This window comes from Thunnus thynnus, chromosome 7, assembly GCF_963924715.1.
Source record: "Thunnus thynnus chromosome 7, fThuThy2.1, whole genome shotgun sequence".
Classification (NCBI taxonomy): domain Eukaryota; kingdom Metazoa; phylum Chordata; class Actinopteri; order Scombriformes; family Scombridae; genus Thunnus; species Thunnus thynnus.
The window spans coordinates 7,964,797-7,985,922 of record NC_089523.1 but is presented as its reverse complement, the minus strand read 5'-3'; the positions used below and the strand labels follow the sequence as shown (position 1 = coordinate 7,985,922).

Here is a 21,126-nt window from a genome sequence, read left to right as displayed (position 1 = left end):
AACCATATCTGACAATACAGAACATAGTACCAACGCAGACCTGATATTATTAGGTTTTCGTAATAAGCATTTCAAATATATTCATGTGCAAATGATTTAGTATAAACTTTGACTTAGACGTTGGCAGGAGACAGGAAGCCATAATTCATTGCAGTTTTCATGACCTTCTCTGGTACTGATAAGCCCATGCTAACCGACTACATACCAGAAAAGAATTAGTGTGAAGAAATATGAGAAGTAGCCATCGCATAGATCCCTCCTCTTATTCTTTTCAACTTTCCCTTTAAATAGTCCCTCCTTTCCTGCTCTCTTGTTCATATTATCTTTCTTTACTCCTGTCTGGTAGTGTACTTGGTGAGTTGCCTGTTTGGAAACAAGACCATAATCAGAACCAACTTAACTTTCAGGTAAAAGTCAATTTGTAGTCTTTGGTTTTTCTGTATTGTTTGGATCAATTGAAAACCTGCAAACTCTTGGACCTCAATGTTACAACTGGAGAACTGCTGATTTTCCTTTTGTCTCTGAGCCAGTTGATGGACATTTTAATGTTATAACTTTATTGTCATATATGTGTAAATTAATTCTATTTTACCCCCACAGGACAGCCTGCCTGACACAACACACCTCCATCTAGGCACAACTATACTGTCGTGCTCTTCATCCTCTTCATCCAACCTTCAGAGCATCAGTCCTTCTCACCATGTCCACCCAGCTCACCCAGTCCTCCCAAGAAAAGGCCTACATCTCCCTGATGAGAGGCTTGACAGAGTTGGACTTCAATGGTCCCTCTGTTCCCTGTGACCTGGTTCTGATCGGAGACCATGCCTTTCCTTTAGTAATGAACAGCCGAGGCCAGGTCCTGATGGCTGCCTCTATGTACGGCCGTGGAAGGATTGTTGTCTTGGGTCACGAGAGCTACCTGACCACCTTTCCTGCTCTGGTAGAGAACGCTCTGACCTGGCTGCGAGGAGATGGATCCGAAAACCTGGCCGTGGGGGTCCACAAGAATGTCAAGGGAGTCGCTGATAATCTCAGCAGATCCAGCTTCCAAGCCAAAATTGTGGAGGCCTTTAGTAACAATCTAAAGGTTGGCGTGTATGTGACAGATGCCTACAGTGTGGGTGCAGATGCAAAGGACCTGGTGGCGTTTCTGAAAGCTGGAGGAGGAGTGCTGATAGCTGGGCAGGCATGGCACTGGGCTACAGAGAACCCTAAGGAGAACACAATCTCTCAATTTCCAGGAAATAAGGTGTCTGGGGTGGCAGGGATCTACTTTTCAACACATTATGGGGAGGTAGATATCCTGCCTGTCTACCCTCAGATCCCATCTTCCTGGATGGCTTTAGCGTAAGTGTATACTTCTTTTTCATTTCAAATACATGACTTTTCTTTTAATCTGAAAACTGCTCCGTGTGTTGCCATCCCTCTGACTAAAACTATTATTAATACCTACATTTTCTGCGCTATTGCTGAAGCAATTTATTTGAAATATTCAAATAACTTAATTAACATATGTAATATTCAAAATATTTGATTAGCATTGTGGTAGGTGTAATACGTTTTTGTTGCCTAAGTCAACCACATCTTAATCATACTGGGGTTTCCCTGCATGGATTTTGTATGAGTAATTAATTAAAACAACAACACATTCGAATGTAATTGAAGGGTTTTGCAGAAATGTCCCATGTAGGTTCTGTCTGGGTTATAATATGCTAACCCATGATCCACAATAGTGGCATAATACACCACGTTTTATTCATTATACAGCTAACTTTAGTACACTTAGTAACCATGAACAATTTTTAAGATTTTCTTTAAAAAGGTTGCAATCAAAGATACTGCAAAAAAATCAAAACAAAAACAAAACCAGCCTACTGAAAAGTTAATTTAAGAATACTGATAGACAAGAAGATGGACGTTCCTAACGTTTTCATTTTCTTTTCCTTCTCTTCCATCTCCCTGTTTGTGTCTCTCTTTCTCTCCCTCAATTTGCCCTTTGCTAATACAGTACTGGTAAGGATTTTGAGGATGACCTAGAGTTCTTACTCAAGGGGGTTTCCGAGTTTGACTTCCAGGGTGAATCTATAGCTTCTGAGGTTCTGGTCCACGGCCCACTAGCCTTCCCCATTGGTACCACCAAGGATAGACGGGCATTCCTGGCAGGAGCCTACTATGGGCACGGACGGGTCATTGTGGTGGCACATGAATGTCTTCTCTCAAAAAAGGTGAGGTCTGACTTAATGATTAGTCTTAGAATTCCTTTAAATAACAGAAATTGGTTTTCACATAATGAAAATTGAGCACAATGAAAATTTGCTCATGTAGTTTTGTGTAGCATCAATATGGTATGGTCATGTCATACCTCATATAGTACAAATATAACTTTGTGCATTTCTTTTGATATTAGCTCAAGGCCACCAACAATTGGTAGGCATCTGCAGTGTTACAGTGTTGATGTGCCAATATTTCTGTGTGATTAACTACTATCTCTTTGGGGATGACTCCTTTCATTACAGACACTGGCTTCATTTTGGAACAATGCCATTACTTGGTTGGACCAAGGCCGGAAGGGGGTTGTTGGTGTCGAGCCCAACCTCAGCCTTCACAGCAAGCACAAGTGTGAGAAGACAAACTTCAGGAAAGACCTAAGTGTATTTGTGTGTGACGTATACAGTGACAAACATGTGAAGGAAATCCATGACTTTGTGGCAGAGGGAGGAGGCCTCCTGATTGGTGGACATGCCTGGTGGTGGGCTCAGACACATGAAGGACAAAACCCAATGACAGAATTCTTAGGTATGATAACACACAACAAGATTTGATCATGTTGTGATGTTGTACTGAACTCTGACATATACCCGTGCTACAGACATTGCTAAATGAGTAACACATTTGCAGTCTCAAACTACAAAAAGGACAGGCTCAAGTGAAGGTGAATGCAAAGGCGGGAGGTAGAGTATGTATAGGCTGGTGGATCTGCAGCAGAAACGCAATGTAATTGTCACATCAATTGCTGGTGGTGAGGAAGTCAATCACACAGGGGAGAACACTGAGTCTTGTCTTATTTTTGGTGCAGAAAATAGAACTCAGTTATTTATATTAGTATTTAAATCATAGATAAATTATTTTTGGAATTGGTTTTGAGGACTTTACATCCATATTATTATTATATTATTTTTATATTGCAGCTATTTTTGACCCCAGCTGCTTGTTAATTGAAAGCACATTATGCTGCTGCCAGTGTTGGTGTTTTCTCTATTAGGATCTGTTCAGGTGGACTGCATTTTGGATCCAGTCTAATTGTTGTCAGGTTCATTCAGATCAGGTCGGACTGTGCTAATTTTGGGTTTGGTTGGGTCTTCTACAAGTACGTTTCAATGTCCAACATTTTGGACACAGATCTCTACTCTGGGATACCCTAAACATAACCCTAAGTGATAATTCTTTATTAACAGGCTACTGTTTTATATGTATATAAGAGACCTGCATAAGCTTAAGTCAAGAAAAATGTTGAATATCAGCACCGAGTTATGAAGAGAAGAAGTACTTTATTGATCCCCATGAAGAAATTGATCCTCTGCATTCTATATACACGCACACGTCACAATATTTCACCAAGTTTAATGTTACTTGATAACTTTACCTGCAGTTTTAGTATAATTTAGCTAAAGTAGCTGATATTAGCCCAAGTCTGCACTGCTCAGTGTTTCTAAGGTAACAGGCGTGTTTCCAGAGGTTGAACACCCCACACTCCCTATTTGGAAGGTCCTGGGTCCAATTGGAAAAGATGGCGCAGACAGTAAACTGCAACTCTGGGTTTCAGACCCTTCAACCGGGTCCATTGACTGTATAAAGATGGACGAGTCTCCACTTCCTACCGCTATGCAAAAGTGAAGCCAAAATATCTCCTTTTTGGGAGCTGCCATTTTGCTTGTGTGACGTCATAGTGAGCCAGAGTCTGTGCAGTAGAGTTGGCCAGCGGGATGACAACATGTGGAACACGCCCCCTGAGCCATCCTGCCATGTGACGGAGGTTTGACAATGGCTGTCACAGCTGTCAATCATGACCTTACACCCCCTTTTTATATTGTCATATAACTAATTAAAACAAACTTATCAGAACAATGAGCACATGAACATACATCAGTGTGATCAGACTACTACGTAATATGACGGAAACCATCTTTGGGAAAAATATGTTTGACATGTGCTTTGATTTTTTAGTTTGACTCATCATCATGGAGGGGGTGAGATTTATTATCTATACTGCAGCCAACCACCAGGGGGCAACTGAGATGTTTTGGCCTCACTTTTGGGGAGCTGGCATTGCATCCATCTTTATATACAGTCAATAACTGTCTCCAGTGCAAACCAGTGGGTGATGTCACACCTTGCTACGTCCATCTTTTTATGCAGCCTATAATTAGACCTAATCAGTCAAACCCCTAACCATAAAAGATGAATGTTACAGCACAGTTGATGAAGTCAGATTTGTTTATCTGTGTTTCAGGAAACAAGATCCTGAACAAAATGGGCCTGAGCCTGTTAGAGACAACAATTGGAGGAGGTTTGTACAAGGCCCCTGTGCCTAGTCAGGCCATGAAAGACACCTACCACTTTCGTCATCTTCTACGCCACTTCACTGGCCATGTCATCCAGGGCAAAGAACTCACCATGCATGAAGAGGAACACCTTAAAAAACTGGGCAGCGACTGTTCCAGCTTCTTGAACATGAAAGCTCATGACAGCTACTCCTACACACTGGTGCTGTCCATCCTCATTGACATGTTGAAGTCGGGCATGCCACAGGTGGGCAGTGAACGACTTTATTGTCTATGATTGTCATTAGTATTTGTATAAAGAAGGCGTCTCTTTTAGTTTGCTTTCTGAGTTATAGTAAGTTTCAATGATTTAGTTCCTTGTATGGTAAATCTGCTTATTAGACTTTTATGGCTTTCAGGCTTACAAAATATTGCCAGGTATTTACCTCACAATAACCTTGACGTCTTTACAAAAAAACATACAATACTTATCAAATTCTAATAATAATAATTAGTATTTAGCCATTTTCGTTTTGTACTACAAATGTATTTCATCTTCATCACTAAGCTAGGCCTCCTGTGACCACGGGAAAACTGTTGGCTCTCAACCAATCAGCCTGTGTGAGAAAAATCTGATTTATAATTATTAATATTCACTTTCTTCCAAGGTGAGTGAGAAGAACCCTGTAAAGAGTCCCAAAGAACACGTGCTCCTCACTATGGGGCCAGAAATATGTAAGGTTTGCCCAGATCCTGATGCCTTCCTGCCTTACCTCATCAAGCATAGCCCAATGATGCCTTTTGTCTATAACCACAGGATCAAAATTAACGCTAACACATCAGGTCAGTCTTTGTTGTTGTAAACAAATATGTAAAATAATTATGTGAGAAATCTGCCGTCCAGTAATTTTTCTCTGTACATTTTAATATGTTGTAGTACTGTGTGTGATATTACACTGCATTAATGAAAAAGGTGAAATCTTTCTTGTGCCTGTTTTACATGCATCCATATATAACATTTGCTCCTCTTTGTGTGTGTCAGGAGGGAAGGAGTGGCTTAGTACAGGTTTGTACCTCTTTCCTGGTATGAAGACCGACATGATCATGCCACCAGAGATACTCAACAAGGGATGGATGGTACAGTACACAAAATCAAATAATTACAGAGTTTACAGTGTTTCTTTCAACTTTCTGTCAATTCAAACTGCCAAAATCACAAATTTGTCTCAAAGGGCTTTATGCACACCCTCTGTCCTTAGATTAACAATTAAAATATAGAAAAACTTTACAAAAGAAGCAACTGCGCTTATTGTTCTTCAGTTCATAATTCATGTCACTCTGTATTGGAGTAAAGTATTTAAAATCAAACATCAATGATATATACCTAGTATATCGGACATATCATGAAATTAAAATATTGTAATCAGTATTGTGATCGGTCCTGTCACATTACACAGAGTCATTTAATTCATTGTACATTTCTGAATACAAGTTAACAAGATCTTATGCACCCTTAATAGAGAGCCAAGCCATGGGCTAGCCTCTGTTACATTAGTTACTCAATGCAATCTCTCACTAAGCATTTCTTTCTAAAAATCTAATTCCTGGGTTTACTTTCTATATTCTAGACTAAATTGGTGTAATTCTTTAGATTATGTCCCACAACATACAGCCTAATTATTCACTATTTACAGTGTAATTTTTTGTGTGCACCAGTAGGCTACATGTACCGAAACATACAGAACATATAAGTAAAAGAGAACAGGATGGATGTAGTATTGAAAACCAGAACTATCTATCGAACGGCCAACAAGGCAGATGATCGATTTTACATCCTGTCACAGTGTAACTGGGAAGCCTACAGCTATGTTGTTCAGTAATGGTCATACAGTACACTGTAATTTTAGAATGGGTACCTGGTAGTCACAAATATTTACAGTATAAATTATCTTTAAATATTCTTACCAAACGTCAGATTGTTGCTCAGTAGGTCATACTATAGCCCCATATGTAATACTATATATATAGTACTATAGCCCCATGTGTAATACTATATATTTAGTACTATAGCCCCATAATGTAATTTACATGATTGTTACCCCTTATTCCCTAACTTCACATCTTGTTCCATTGTACCTACATCGACAGTATGTATCCATACTGTATTGATACACCATTAGTATAAGATGTTGTTAGTACAAATGTTATTACAAATGTCAGTCTTATATTCAGTGAGGTTTTCCTACTTCTGAAACTCAGCCTGGAAGTTATGGCTTCACTTCAGCGCTCTATAAAGGAAATGTCTGTTGTACTTTGTCAGAAAAACACAATTTAAATGTTTGAAAAACATCAAAGGTTTATATACATTTTACAGTGACAACCTTCAAAATGAAGGCTTGTATTTCTCCACAAGGTCAACTCTGTATACAGGACTGAAATCTTCTCTCTCAGGTTTATTAATGACTGAATTAAAGTGAGTATATTCCAAAAAATATGAAAAGGTGGCACATCTCAAATTTCCAAGTCAAGAAGGACAAAATACCGACATTTCATTGTTTGTTTGGCTCACATCTTCAGAGCGTTTGGAGTATACAGGTTCAAGTTAATACACAGCTGGGAGTTGGACCCAATTATTTAGGAACCAATCACTTCTCTTATCCGATGGCTCTAGATACAGGGACCAATCACATGTATACAGCTAAATCTGGTTTAAACCCCATTAATGAATGAATTAGTAATTAAAGTATTTGTTTGGAAATGGGGAAAAATATCTATAAATATAGTTGTCTTTCATAATAATCTTCTTATCTCACATTTTTATTCCTCCATTCATCCATGCCTTGCATTTATTGATTTATATATGCATCTATTGAAAAACCAAACTGTACAGTAGACCTCTCATACAGGTTTTCAAAGCAGTAACACATATTCCATCTCTTCTTCAGATCCAGATAGGCTGTCAAACAGACTATCTCAATGCTGCAGAGTTGAAGAGAGCACCACGTGTTCATGAGCAATTTCCTGTTACCACAGAGAAGATGCAGGTGTGGAACCTGTGGGGGGGACTCATCTACCTGGTGGCTCCACCCAACACACAGGTGGAGGGGGTAGAGGTCACAGTGCAGACAGCTGTACGTGCACCATATTATAAATCTGGTGAGTTTGTGTGATACTCTCTGTATCTTTCTGTATTTAAATTAGTTTGATTTATATTAAAATAGACTTTACTAAGAATGTGAACCATCTAAGCACTAGGGCTGTAAACTACAACATTATTTGGATATATGTAGATAATCTGCTTTGAACAGATATGAAAAACATAAAAAATTTTGCAATATTATTCAGTGCGAACAAAAACAAGCTGAGACACTGATGTGTATTTAGGTTTAACTCCCATTTTCAGACAACAAGGTTCATCCTCAATAACTTTTCATTAGGTCTCAAAAGATTTGTTGTGCAGTGCAGATTAAAGATTCACTGATGTTCCAAAGATGTTATTCAGCCAAAAATTATTTCCATCTGGGCCTCCTCACATGATATACACAACCTCCAGCTTTTAAAGAAAATTATTCAATATGGGCTAAAACACTTCTGACTTGTATTTTTCCATTATTTATTTCTACCCACAATTATACTAGACCTCCTTTTTGAAGATGAGGTTCAAAATTAAAATCCTATTTTATTATTTAATCAATTTTTGTACATCATGTTATTTTGTTGGCAGCTAATATTACAGATATATGAATGATTATAAGTTGCTGTAGAAAACAATTCAATACAGAAAATTAAACAGACTAGACAGACTGTCTCTGGTATAGTCCACACCCAGTTACACTATAGAGATGAACACAGATGATGTATTACTCTTTCTACTTTTTTACTGCATTTACTACTTTTACTAGACTAGTTTTATTTTTACAGCTACAGATAGTAGCTTTGCGTTACACCCCTAGTAAGCACAACATAAACTAAAGTAATTAAGGTTTTAAAACCACAGGGGCTCCGCCACAAGACAGGGCCAACACTCCAAAACAGACTTGGACAGTGGATGCACATGTGGTTCTCTTGAGTATCTAAATTGTGTGTCTGCTGGACATGAATGCATTTGCACATTGTCAGCTGTTGCTGCTGCCTGCTATGGCTGCTGCTGTTCATATAGCCACCTCCACCCCAGCATACACCTGTAAGCTCTGAGTTTACCTTCTCCTGGGTGGGAAGTTAGTATTGTTTCTCCCCACTCCCTGCTATGCTGAGCTCAATGTTTTAAAGTTCATAAACTTTATTGTACAATAATGGAAATTTGTCTTTTGCTGGTGTATAGCTCACATTTCCTTGTGGGAAGTGATGAGGTCAGAACCTAGACGTCAAATATTAATGCTCTACATTTACATCTACTCCACATCAGTTGGCTGACTGATCTTAATTAGTAAAACCCAACTGCCATGCAGTTAATATGGGACTGTTGGGGCCCTGGGGGTCTGGAGCCATCCAGCCTTGTATGAACATAGTACCTTTTATTCACAAAACACATTCTCAATGGGGTTTTGATGAGTAATTACAATAATTCAAAGCTCTGTTTTGATTTCAATGTAATGTCCACCTCTTTGTCCTCTTCAGGTGTAACAACAGCAGCTGATTGGTCCTTGCTACGCACAGCTCAATCACCTTGGGCAGAATTGGAGTTTGACAACATTGTCCTCACTGTACCATCACATGTTGTTCGAGATCTGGATCGCCCTGATGAGGTGGCAGGGCTCTGGGACAGCATCATGAAGGGCATCGCTGAACTGGCTGTCATACCTCACAAATTTGCCCGCAAAGAACGCATTGTAGCAGATGTGCAGATTTCTGCTGGTAAATGTGTTTTGTGGTCACATTCTCACACATTCAAGCGAATGTTTTCTCTGCTGCTGTCTTGTAAAAGTAGATTATTGTTTATTTTAAGTTTTAAAACTGTGAAATATAAAAATATAAATCTAAAAAAAAAGGTTTGATTGATTTTCAGTCTCCCAGATCTCATGTGCTTGCTGTGTAATTCTGAGCTCTACAGTGGGTGTTACAGTATATAGTGTTATAGTAGCTTTGGGTGTGCAGCTCTATGTAGTATTATCTATCTTGTGTGTTACATTTTTTATGTGATTTGGACAAGCGCCATTAGAGATATTTAAAAGGCTTTGGTAGTTACTACTACTTTAATGCTACTGTAGTATAACTATATATTGAAAATAAATTACCATAATTTTCAGGGGCAGAAGGCATAAAAAGCATTCCTATATGTGAAAACATAGGTTAATGTAAGATGTGTTTGCAATGGTGAGCTCAGCACAGTGACTCAGCTCACTAATGGCATCTCTGCAGTAGTCTCTGTACCACTGCAGAGACCATGTTTGGGAGAAGTCTCTCTTAAAGTGGATTTCCATAGTCATGGAAACCTAAAGATACATCCCTATAACACTATTTGTATTACCAATTTCTCTCCATCCAGGTTGGATGCATTCAGGCTATCCTATCATGATGCACTCATCTATAGCAGCTGAGCTTGTCAGACCAGATGATGCCAGGATAAAAGGCCTATGGGGAGAAATCCACGAACTGGGACACAACCAGCAGAGAAGTTGCTGGGAGTTCAAACCACACACCACAGAGGCCACATGTAACCTGTGGTCAGTGTATGTGCATGAAGAGGTGCTGGGGCTCAACAGGTCAAAGGTGGAGTGAATCTTATTTATTCTAATTAAAATATGTAATTATGCATCACAACACATTTTCATATCAGTAAGCAACATAGTATTTACCTTTCACCTATGATCACATTGTTTCTCTGTCTTTTTATTTCCGCTTGGTTAACATGATGTACTATGATGATTGTTATGTCTTCAATACAGGCTCATCCAACTATGACCTTAACTAGTCGGAAGAATGGTATAGAGGAGTATGTTAAGGGGGGCAAGAAACTCAGCGATTGGACAGTGTGGGTAGCCCTGGAAACATACATGCAGGTAAAGACAACATCTGTATATTACAATCTGTAGAGAAATTATGCTTGTGTCACACTGGAGTCTGCATTTAAACAAAACAGGAACACTACACAGGAAAAAGACTGAAAACCCTGACTGTAGATGGAACAGAAAACAAAACTGTTGGCTGAAAAATGGAGAAACAATTTTGCAGTTTTGGGATTAGGTCAAAAGATGTAAAGACTGGTTTGATAAGTTCACTATTTGGAACAGTTTATCCTTTGTACAGTGTACAATATTCATTAATATTTGCTGCATTTCATCAAGCTCTGGGTGTAGTCTGGCTTCTTTGTTGTATTGAGTTGTTTTTTTTCAGCAAAGTGTGCGTGAGTTAATCAACACCAGTTCCAGTTATTGGTAATGGGGAACTAAAGATTTGAACGGACTACAACTGTCTCCTTTATCTGTGCTGCACCAAACAGTATTTCGGAGTTTCCAGGCTTCCTGGAGTCTCTATTGGTCCTGGATAGGGCACACCAGGGGATTGCATAGTTCAATCCAATCATATCTGATGTGAGGAAGTCATAAACTTGGAAATCATTCCTATCTCTGCTGTCCATAATGACGTGAACATGGCATGAGGCTGACAGGAATTCAGTCATTGCTTTTCGAGGTCTTATACATTAGAAAAGTAGAGATTTTGACCTAGTTGTTAAAAATGTATGAACTTACCAAAGTCATTATGATACATACTCTAGGGACCATGAATGTTTTTACCAAATTTCCTTACTATCCATCCAATTGTTAGTATGTTTTACTCTGGACCAACTGACATCACAACCTACACAACTCTGTTGTAGCATGGCTAAAATCGCTTCTCTAGACTTTTCTAGTTATTGCAATTAATTTGTTATCCCTCCACCAACGCACTACCTTTTCTGTCTATACACAACCCCCTCTACCTCTGTCTTTTTCCATGTAGCTCCAGGAAAAGTTTGGCTGGGATGCCTTCAAGAAGGTGTTTGCTGCCTACCACAAGATGAGCAACTTTCCCAAAGACAACAAAGGAAAGATGAACCTGTATGCTGAGACTTTCTCTCAGACTGTGGAGATGAACCTGTCTGGATTCTTTAAGGCCTGGGGCTGGCCCATAGAAACAGCCACTGAGGAGAAACTCTCCAACCTGCCTCCCTGGAGTGACCACCCCATGATCCAGTATGGCTGAACTGTAGACTGCTGCTGATTCAAGTGCAGAGAGATGAGATATGATATGATATGTTGATAATCAGCTAGTGCGCATTGATAATTGGTTATGAACTATGGGCTGATTTTTATTATTAATTTAGTGATTTCAAATCATGAAAAAGGTTGATAAAGTTAATGCTAATCAAGAAATTAATGATGAGCATAAGATCACAATCCTTCTGCTGCTGTAATTCATTTGTGCTAACATCTAATCACATAATTTCAGCTTCTCAACCTTTTGCTTGCTGCTATTTACATTATTTTTTCCCACAGCTCTGGTAAAAGCCAATCATACATAAAAAACATAATTCAATTGAAAAGGAAATCTAGGGTCCCCTTTCGGGGGTATATTAACTCTAATCCTCTTACAGATATGTGGATATTTTACAGATCAGTAGGCTGTGTCTTTCCCTGATAGATCATATGCTCTTAAGCTACATGTTATAAGTTACTTATATTTGCTACATGGATGTTGTTTTTTTCTACAACCCTGAAAGGGTAGTGCATAATTTGAAAGACAAGAAACTTTATTTCATTCATTGATTCATTCATTTTTACATTATATCAAATGACAGCAATTTGGACTGTGTTTATAAAATACACAGATATGTTTTTCAGTTGTGTATGTTGATATTTTTCCTTTATTGTGAATGAAAAAAAAACATCAATAAACAGCTGCTTTATCCCTTTGGTACTTATTTTTATTCATCTGTTTGTGGTTGAGAGGAGTAATGGGATGCATTAGTCTCAAAGCTGTGAAAGGGTAACACCATTTGTTTTTTCCCTTCACCACACTTGAAAATAACTTTGAAAATAATTTTGACACTTTTTGCAGTTATACAAATCTTATGTGAAACCAAAGTGCAATGGCACCTAAAATTCTATGTTCTTCATCCCTCTGCTAATATTTTATGCCCTGCAGTTGTTGTAAAACAGTTCCCCTACTGGTTGATTGGAAAACTGCTGCAGGAATTCTCCCAGTTTATCCAAAGAGAGCTTTTCCACCCAGTTGTCCTCTGTGTTCCTCGCTTTGGCAGCGCCACTCTGAATGGGTCTTCCATTGTTGTCCACACAGCAGTAGGCGTTCCACAGGTAGTCGGGGATGTTAACGCGCTTCACATTGTTCTTGACAATCCAGTTGTCTGCAGAGGGAATAGCACCAACCAGAACAAAGGCCTTAGAGCACTTTCTCCGGAAAAGGTCAGTTAGCTGGGACTCATGGATCCTCCAGGCGTTCTGGTTCAGCTTGGGGTTCTGAGGAACCACATTGGTCAGGGTGAAGGTGGCATTGCGGCTAGGGACTGAAAAAGAGGAGTGGAGAGTTAAAGATAAAGGAGTCACAGTAAATGAGGCAAGAGGCATAAAGTTTGTGTGGATTCAAAAAATAAAGTTATGTGGTGTGAAAGTGGAACGATGGCTTGGTTAGATGCTCAGGAAGGTTGGAGATGTGGGAAACCAGCTGTCTCCAGTTAGAAAAAAACACCAAATTATTATCTTTGTAATATTTGAGTGATTATCTGAAGACACAACTACCCAGTAAGGTTGATAAGACAGTCCTGAACACTCACACAGAAGTACCTTCCCTTGCTTTTAAACAAATACACACTTAATATTCTAATCAATATTTGCAAAAATCTAGAGGTGAAAATTGAAAGGACACACAAGTTCTGTTTTATTTTGCCTCCAAAGCTGCCCTCAGGTTGCTATGACAACAGATGCCACAGACACCCACTGCCATCTTTGACAGAATTAACCCCTAAACCAGAAGTGCATTCCAATACCCATACTACCGCACTACTTAGTTCGCCAGAAAAAGATTTAGCATGTCCCAATACATAGTATGTCAAATGCGGTATGCATGCCTTTCTGGCTTTTCTGACCCACAATCCTCTCCACAGCACAAGATATGTCACACCGACTGAGCCACCGTGAGAGCGCAGATCAATGACAGAGCAATGACACATGAAGGAGCATGTCCCAATTCTATGCATACTGCATGCAACAGTACAAACTTTGTAAGGGCAGCTGCAGTACATACTTAAAAGTAAAAAGTAAAAGTATGCTATTCAGAACGTATCTGTGCTTCTGTGTAATTAGTTAATGCAAAGTTTAACTGTGAAGATCAAGTTTAGTTATGACAGGCTTTTTAACTCATACCTTTCACTTTCCCTTCATTCTGCTGTTTTTTATATAGTTTTAAATGCTGCTAAATGCATATCTCAGAAATCTGAGCTAACACAATATTATTTATTGTGTTAGCTCAGATTATCTCCCAAAATCAAGTAAGTGAACTTCTACAGTGAGGGGTATCAGTTGCAGATTGAGCCATGCCGCCATTAGGAAAATCACTGAAAAAACCTTCACACTGGACTGGAGTCTGTAATATGTTGTGTAGGTGTATTTGTTTTCTTTATATCAGTTCATAAACCAAAAATTTAAAAGTGTGTGAACAGAAGATAATCCCTCACTGCAAGAGTGTTAATTTACAGCAATAATGAAACACTAGTAGGGGTCTCCCATACTGCACATCACTGCTGCTGAACTATGCTCAGCTGACATCTTGGGCTGGTGGCTACTGCCACCTGCTGTCCCCCTCCTCTACCTGCATGGTGTCCGTTGGGGTTGAGGTGACCACGGTCGAAGCCAGAGTATTTGTAATCCTCATTCAGAGCCTGTTTCTCTCCCAGGAAGACCCCAGGGTGGTCCTTCCCCAGCCAGTAGCCATCCTTCATCTCAGCTTGCCAGGACATGTTTACAAGCTATAAGACACATCAAAAACATTCACATTTAAACATGCAAATGGTGTCACTGACTTTTTACAACCTGAAGCCTATTAAAAGGACAGAAACAGCACAATAAATGCATCAGGACTCTCCACATACTTGTATATACTGTGCGTATTTATACACGTGAATGTATGACACACATTCTGATGATTATTTTCTCATATTGTATTTTGACCACATCAGTAGATGCACATTACCAACCTGAGGCTCTACAAACCATCTTTTCTCCCTGCCGCCTCCATTGCTGGGCTGGAATTGATAAGAAGAGTAAACAGCAATACGGTGGTTCGTGTCATACAGTGTGGCAAAGTGGTACCTGGTGGTGCAAAGATGAACTAGTGGTTGATTGATTCAAACGATTAATTAAAGCCAAAGTTAATGAAACAGATACATTAAGGAACCAAGCTACTGTACATCTAATTGGCTACATAAAGTTCACATTATTAGTGCTGTATATTTACTGACGTATAGAGGTCTAAGTTCCACTTTGCAGCCTGTCACTACCTGTTGACGAAGCGCTGACAGAGACGGGCAGCACCAGGTGTAGAAGCCCCCCACTCTGGCACTTTCTCTTTATAGAAGTACTTCATACATTCTGGTACATCCTGGGGCAAAATAACATAGTAACAAAGGCTCCAAAGTGAACCATTTGTGCAATATATACTGATTTAATGTTCATTTAAAGTTTTTAAAGAGACTGAAGGACACAAACCTCAAAACGTTCCACAACATCTGCATAAACAGAAAAGAGGAGCGAGAGAAGAGCGCACACAGTTACAAAGGTTTGCATTCTGGCAAAAACCTTTGGCATCAGGGATTCTTAACTGTCCTATAAAGTAGAATAGAATAAAACAGAAAATATTTTTAATTTAATTTTGTCCCACAAGACAATGCACAGCAGGAATACAACCAAAATAAATAGGTGCTGTAACAGCTCAGACCTGCATACAGAGGAAAATCACTTTGTTTATCTGTGCTTGTGTGTGTGTGTGTGTGTGTGTGTGTGTATTTCTACTCACCAGCTGCTGCACTTGTCCGCAGCCACAGCCCACCCTGAGAAGAAACTGACTTTTATATATGACTTCTCCTCACCTTTCACCTTGTTTGTCCTCTCCATTTATCTGAACTGCTGTTCACATGTGATATGTGTGTGGGAGGAACAAGAATTTGGCTTCCAGGTAAGGTGTGAATGTAGATGATGTAAGTGGTGTAAAAATGTTACAGTCATACCAAAAAGTGATAAAACTACAAAAGTATGTGTCCTGATCACATTTGTAGAGGATCTGATACACCATCCTGTATATGAAGATATCGTTTTTGTTTGTTATCACTATGACAATATTTCATGTCATCCATCCATCGTGTTTGAGAGCCTGTTATGCAATTCATTTCTTGCTTAATACAGTATGAATTTCCATTTTTAGCTGCTGTCTAATTCCTTGGAAACTAGTTTATTTTCCGCAGTTACTGTACGTCATACAGGGACTTACATTTCTGTGATGATGCTGAGCTGAGATATTTAAGCTAGTCACTGCACTGACTCTACTAAAGAGATCAAATACAATAAAAATACACTGATTTTCATTCCTGTAACCCAGATCACCTCCTGGAATATTTACAACATGTTGACCGTTTACTTACAGTCTCCCTCAGTAAGCTCTTGGTTATGTAACGTCATGATATCTCTGGACATGTGTTAATTTTCTCACGACCACAGTGCAGGTTGTGTGCAAACCTCACACATGGACTCCTCTCAGTTCTCTTACTTGCTCTCTCTAACACATAACTAAATGTGAAAACTTCTCCTGTATCTTTTAGCTCCATGTGTCCAGAGGTCAGAGGTCAGGTTCAGCCACAGAGCAGCTAGTGAGAACATCTGTGTCTTGCTCTTATGGGAGACTTTCCAAAATATAAACATGTCTTCTCCAATACACCATCCTAGTGGATACAGAAATTTACAAGAGAAACACAAATGACCATACAGCAGATACAACACATATAATATTGCAGCCAACTTTTCAAAATATTCTTTATCTTTAAACAGAATCTTTCATCTTAATCCATCAATGGGTAAAAAGACTGAATCTTGATTTCCAATAAAAAGCAGAAAGTTCTGTTCTTTTCAACCTCATTTTAAAAAACACAGTATTCTCAAGTCTCTTCCATCTCATAATATTTATGGATAAGCTAAACTAATTTCCAAGTCAATCTGTGGTTGACCTCAACACAATTACCCTTTAACTAAATTTCCAATTGCCCTCTAAAAAGATTCCTGTTCTTTGAGAACAAATGTACTCCTGTGGAATAAAATGCTTTAAGTAGTTCCTCATTAACTATCTTAGGCTTAAAGTGTCCAACACCCTCTGAAGAAGCAACTTCTTATCTCCCACTCTCTTTCACAGAGATATCTTCTCAATTTCTATATATCTAAGGGAAGAGACAGGATGATACATTTTTCAATTAAATTAGTCATCCAGGATAGATCTCGTTATTACACCATATAAGTAGTTTTATGTTCTGCTATTCTGTGTTTGAGTCCTCTTGATGTTTTCGCTACATATTCTTTTTCACATTAACAGGTAAATGACATCTTTTGTGTTATATGAAAACATCTTTCTCACTTATTTTACCTGTATGTGGATGGCTGAACCTATGGTTGTCTGGAATTGAGGTAATTACTATTTGTGAAGATTTTAGTTATGATAGGACATATTCAGAGTGTTTTGGACATTGACTTTTTATTATTCTTTCTGTGAAATCTGCCAATCTTTTTGAAGAATATTTTCAATCCTTTCAGAAAACTTCTGTGTAGAAACAAGTCAGATGGGGACTTTCACTTTTACCCCACAGTTAAGACATCAACTTACCGTGCTACCTTGTTTTACAAATATCACTAATATTGCCAATATCAGAAATGATTACAGCTGTTGCCATGCAACAAAATAAAATCTCTGGTTCTGATCTCTGGTACCTTACTGCCCGTCAGAGCTAGTTGATGGATGCTGCCTTGTGGCTTCCCCTAAGTCATCAGGGTGGAATTCTGACAATTGGTTTCCCTACAGGTATCAACAAAGTTTAACTTCATTTATAAAGTTATTGCTAGTCAATCCTCAAAATCCTCTCAGGTAAAAGTGCCCACTGAAGACCAAATATTATTGGATTGGAATAAAGCCAAAGAGGCCTGTGGATGCCAGAGAAAACACACAGAGAACATTAGGGATTAGATAAAGAGAGCAAGGCTTTATTTAATCAGCCTTGTATTTTCCCATTACTCTGCTCTGCATTCATTTTTCACATTAACCACTCAGTGTAAATCGGACCGCAAGACTGTAAGCGACAGTACACGACGTTGTAACTGTGTTTGCTCAGTGTAATTGTTTTATTATGACGAGGAAGGAATTAATGTCATAATTACATTAATGATGCATACTATTTGGCTTTCTAATTTCAGATGTAAACAGTGTAAACATCCAGAGAATGAAGAAAAGGCAGTCAAACTACGCACTCAGATAACAATGTATAAATGAGACACGATCCAAATAATTTTGACTGATAAACTCCCTTTAGTTGTTGCTGAAAGTGTGAAAATGCAAAAAGGAGAGATGATGTTTTTTAAAAATGTATGTTTAGCTTTATCCTGCAGTTCCAATATAAATTAATGTATTTATCATTTATTTTCTTTTTCTGGTCATTTACATCTAATTATGTAATAGTGATTTTGTCGTTTTTCTGCATGTGTATTTGATTTATTTGTTGATGTTGCACAAGTACAGAGGGTTTCACCTGCTTTATTTATACTGGGGGAAAAAGACAGATGTTATTACTAAAATCTGCCTCTAGGTTGCAGTGTTGACTTGTGATTTCAAGTTTACCTTTGAAGTCTATTCTCCTTTTGAACACTATTGCATTGCAGATTATTCGAGTGTTCATTCACCTGGAAAACACTCATTCTGCAAACTCACGATCCAATCACGGATAGGCTGTGTTATCAACAGTCAAAAACAAGTAAATTACAGTTTTGTCTCAATAAATGGCTTCAAAGCCATTAAACACCTTCAAAGTGTGGATTCTGGCAGATAATCATTAAAGATGACACTCTGAATGACAAGAAAACATATTGAACCACAGCTATGATGGATTTTTAGTAACATCTTTCATGTTTTTGATTTGGCCTAGAAGTTAATTTGAGTGGACTGCATCTTTAATTCGCTTGAATAGCATTTTGTCACTTGAAAAGATCACAGGGAGTTTGGTTCCCCAGACACAGATTTAGCCTAATCCTTGACTCAAAAGCATCCTCAGTCGCTGTCTGTCAATGAGAGGAAGCTCAGTGCACTTCAACAGGAAACTGTGTGAGAGATTATAGACAAAGAAACAAAAATCACTCTGTAAAGGTTGTTTAATGAGACCACCTTCATGTGTCCAGGAAACTAACTACTTTGATTTACATTGATCCTGGTCACATGATTCATTGTTAATTGTATTTGGGCTGTCAAGTTGACTTGATTGCTTCTAAACATGATTTTGTACTGACTTCTGTTTGGGGTCTTAGAGACTGCAGCTGTAAAAAATGATTAGCTATATATCTGTGATCGGTGTTCACAGGACTTTTTACACACTTTTTTTCCTCCCAAATTTCTGTTATTGGAGTTTTAGAAGTTCAGTTTGTTCATGTTCATTGTTCTCTGGAGTCTAACTGACCCCAAACACGCTGTAAGTAGCATCACTCTGTAGGATAACAAACTTTACATTTCTTTGTGAATGACTTTTTGGCAAATTAATATATATTTGTTCATGCATGGTCTATAAACATATGAAATATTTCCTTATTTTGGTTTTAAAAATCATGCTTTGTGGTAATTTCTGTATTTTGTCACTTTCCTCACATGTGTTAGGGATGGTTTCAATACCTTTCTAATCAGGTAAGAAGAAAAGAAAAAGATATTCCAGGGAAAAAATTGATTTTGCCAATATTACTATTATTAATATTTACACTTACCGTTGTGGGGTCTCTGGCACCCCAAACAATGATGAAGTAAAGCCAATGTCAAAACAACACACTGGTTAATAAGCAACCAGTTCAAATCTGTTTTTCGTGGGTTCTTTTTTTTTTTTTTTTACAATGAAAATGAAGTGAATCACATTCCTGCAATTGGGTTTAACACTGGCTCGTAATGTACACATCAAGATTTTCATACAGCAAAATGTATCCAGTGGCATTTGGCAAAACATGCACAGTTGTAGGAATCCATATGTCTTATTGCAGTGCGTCATCTTGGCCTTCATAATACAGAGTTTCAGTGGGAGCAGATCATAGTGTCAGAGGAGAAACACTGAAGTAGTTCTTGTACAGTCTGACTGCAGTGCTGCTGAGGAGGCAAAAAGGTGAGACTGCATCTTTCCACACACTTACCTCTCTGTCTACTCCAAGGACAGATGGCCAGACACACATCTCAGCCCAGACAGAAGAAGGAAAGAGAGGAATTCAATCACACACACCACAGAGCCCCCTTACACCCCCCCACCCCCCCGCAACCCATTTCCCAATATCTTCTCCCCCTCACCCCTCCCCTGCTCCCCCTTTATCATTTTCCCTCATTCTTTTTTCATCTTTTTAAGTCGCTTCATTTCAGATGCATTCATACATTTCCAATATCTTTATGTATGAGTCTGTCTCACTCCCTCCTCCCCTTTCCTCCTCACCTCCCCTTGTCTCTCTTTCTTTCTTTCCCTCTCTCTCTCTCTCTCTTTCCTTCTTCTCCTCCCATCCTCACCTCTTGCTATACCTCCCACCTTCTTTCTTCCTTCCTCCTTCCCTATCTTCCTCCCTCCCTCTCTCTCTCTCTCTTTCCCTCCATCCCATTACAGTAATCCATCACTCTTCCATCAGCCACCATGCAAACAGGCCTCCTGGTTACCATAGCAACCACCTCCGGCCCGGCAGTGCGCAGCCCCTCTCTGATTGGCTGGCAGGGCCTAGGCAGTCTCAGTCTGTCTGGGAGATGTGGTAATTGGCTGGGAAGTCATACAACACACACACACACACACACATACACACACACACAACATACACATAGTACAGTATTTACACACTGACATACAGTACACACACCCTTGCACATGCACACAAATACACACACACACACACACACGCAACACACACATTGTACAGTATTTACACACTGACATACAGTACACACACCCTTGCACATGCACACAAATACACACACACACACACACACGCAACACACACATTGTACAGTATTTACACACTGACATACAGTACACACACCCTTGCACGCACACACAAATACACACACACACATGTGCTTACTCTGGGCCTAAATAAATATACATACACATATTCTATTGGGTATTGAGTGAAACACACACACATAAACACACACACACACACACACACACACACACACACACACACACACACACACTGCATAAACATCCTCAGAGATATGAAAGGGAGACTGGGGTCAGAGTAATGAAGCTCATGAGAAGATGGGGGCTCTAGGCTGTCTATGTGTGTGTGTGTGTGTGCGCGTTTGTGTGTGGGTTTCTGTATGCACAGGATGGCGGGGGTTG

At 39.0% G+C, this 21,126-nt stretch overlaps 2 protein-coding genes across 2 annotated transcripts; one reads left to right on the top strand and one right to left on the bottom strand.

Moving 5' to 3' along the window:
* The first annotated feature begins 305 nt into the window (after window positions 1-305).
* Window positions 306-12,426, top strand: LOC137185753 (TRPM8 channel-associated factor homolog). The gene is made up of 12 exons (XM_067594097.1): window positions 306-407; window positions 601-1,347; window positions 2,009-2,225; window positions 2,517-2,796; window positions 4,511-4,809; window positions 5,210-5,384; window positions 5,584-5,678; window positions 7,487-7,697; window positions 9,159-9,395; window positions 10,027-10,250; window positions 10,427-10,540; window positions 11,481-12,426. The coding sequence occupies exons 2-12, from the start codon at window positions 701-703 to the stop codon at window positions 11,721-11,723; spliced, it is 2,742 nt and encodes a 913-aa protein (XP_067450198.1). The 5' UTR covers window positions 306-407; window positions 601-700; the 3' UTR covers window positions 11,724-12,426.
* Window positions 12,369-15,588, bottom strand: si:dkey-243k1.3 (endonuclease domain-containing 1 protein-like). Its single transcript, XM_067594098.1, has 6 exons — window positions 15,549-15,588; window positions 15,242-15,358; window positions 15,034-15,134; window positions 14,731-14,845; window positions 14,346-14,502; window positions 12,369-13,044 (listed from the first exon to the last, which is right to left on the bottom strand). Exons 2-6 carry the CDS (start codon window positions 15,338-15,340, stop codon window positions 12,653-12,655), a joined length of 864 nt encoding a protein of 287 aa, XP_067450199.1. The 5' UTR covers window positions 15,341-15,358; window positions 15,549-15,588; the 3' UTR covers window positions 12,369-12,652.
* Between the last annotated feature and the right edge of the window lie 5,538 nt (window positions 15,589-21,126).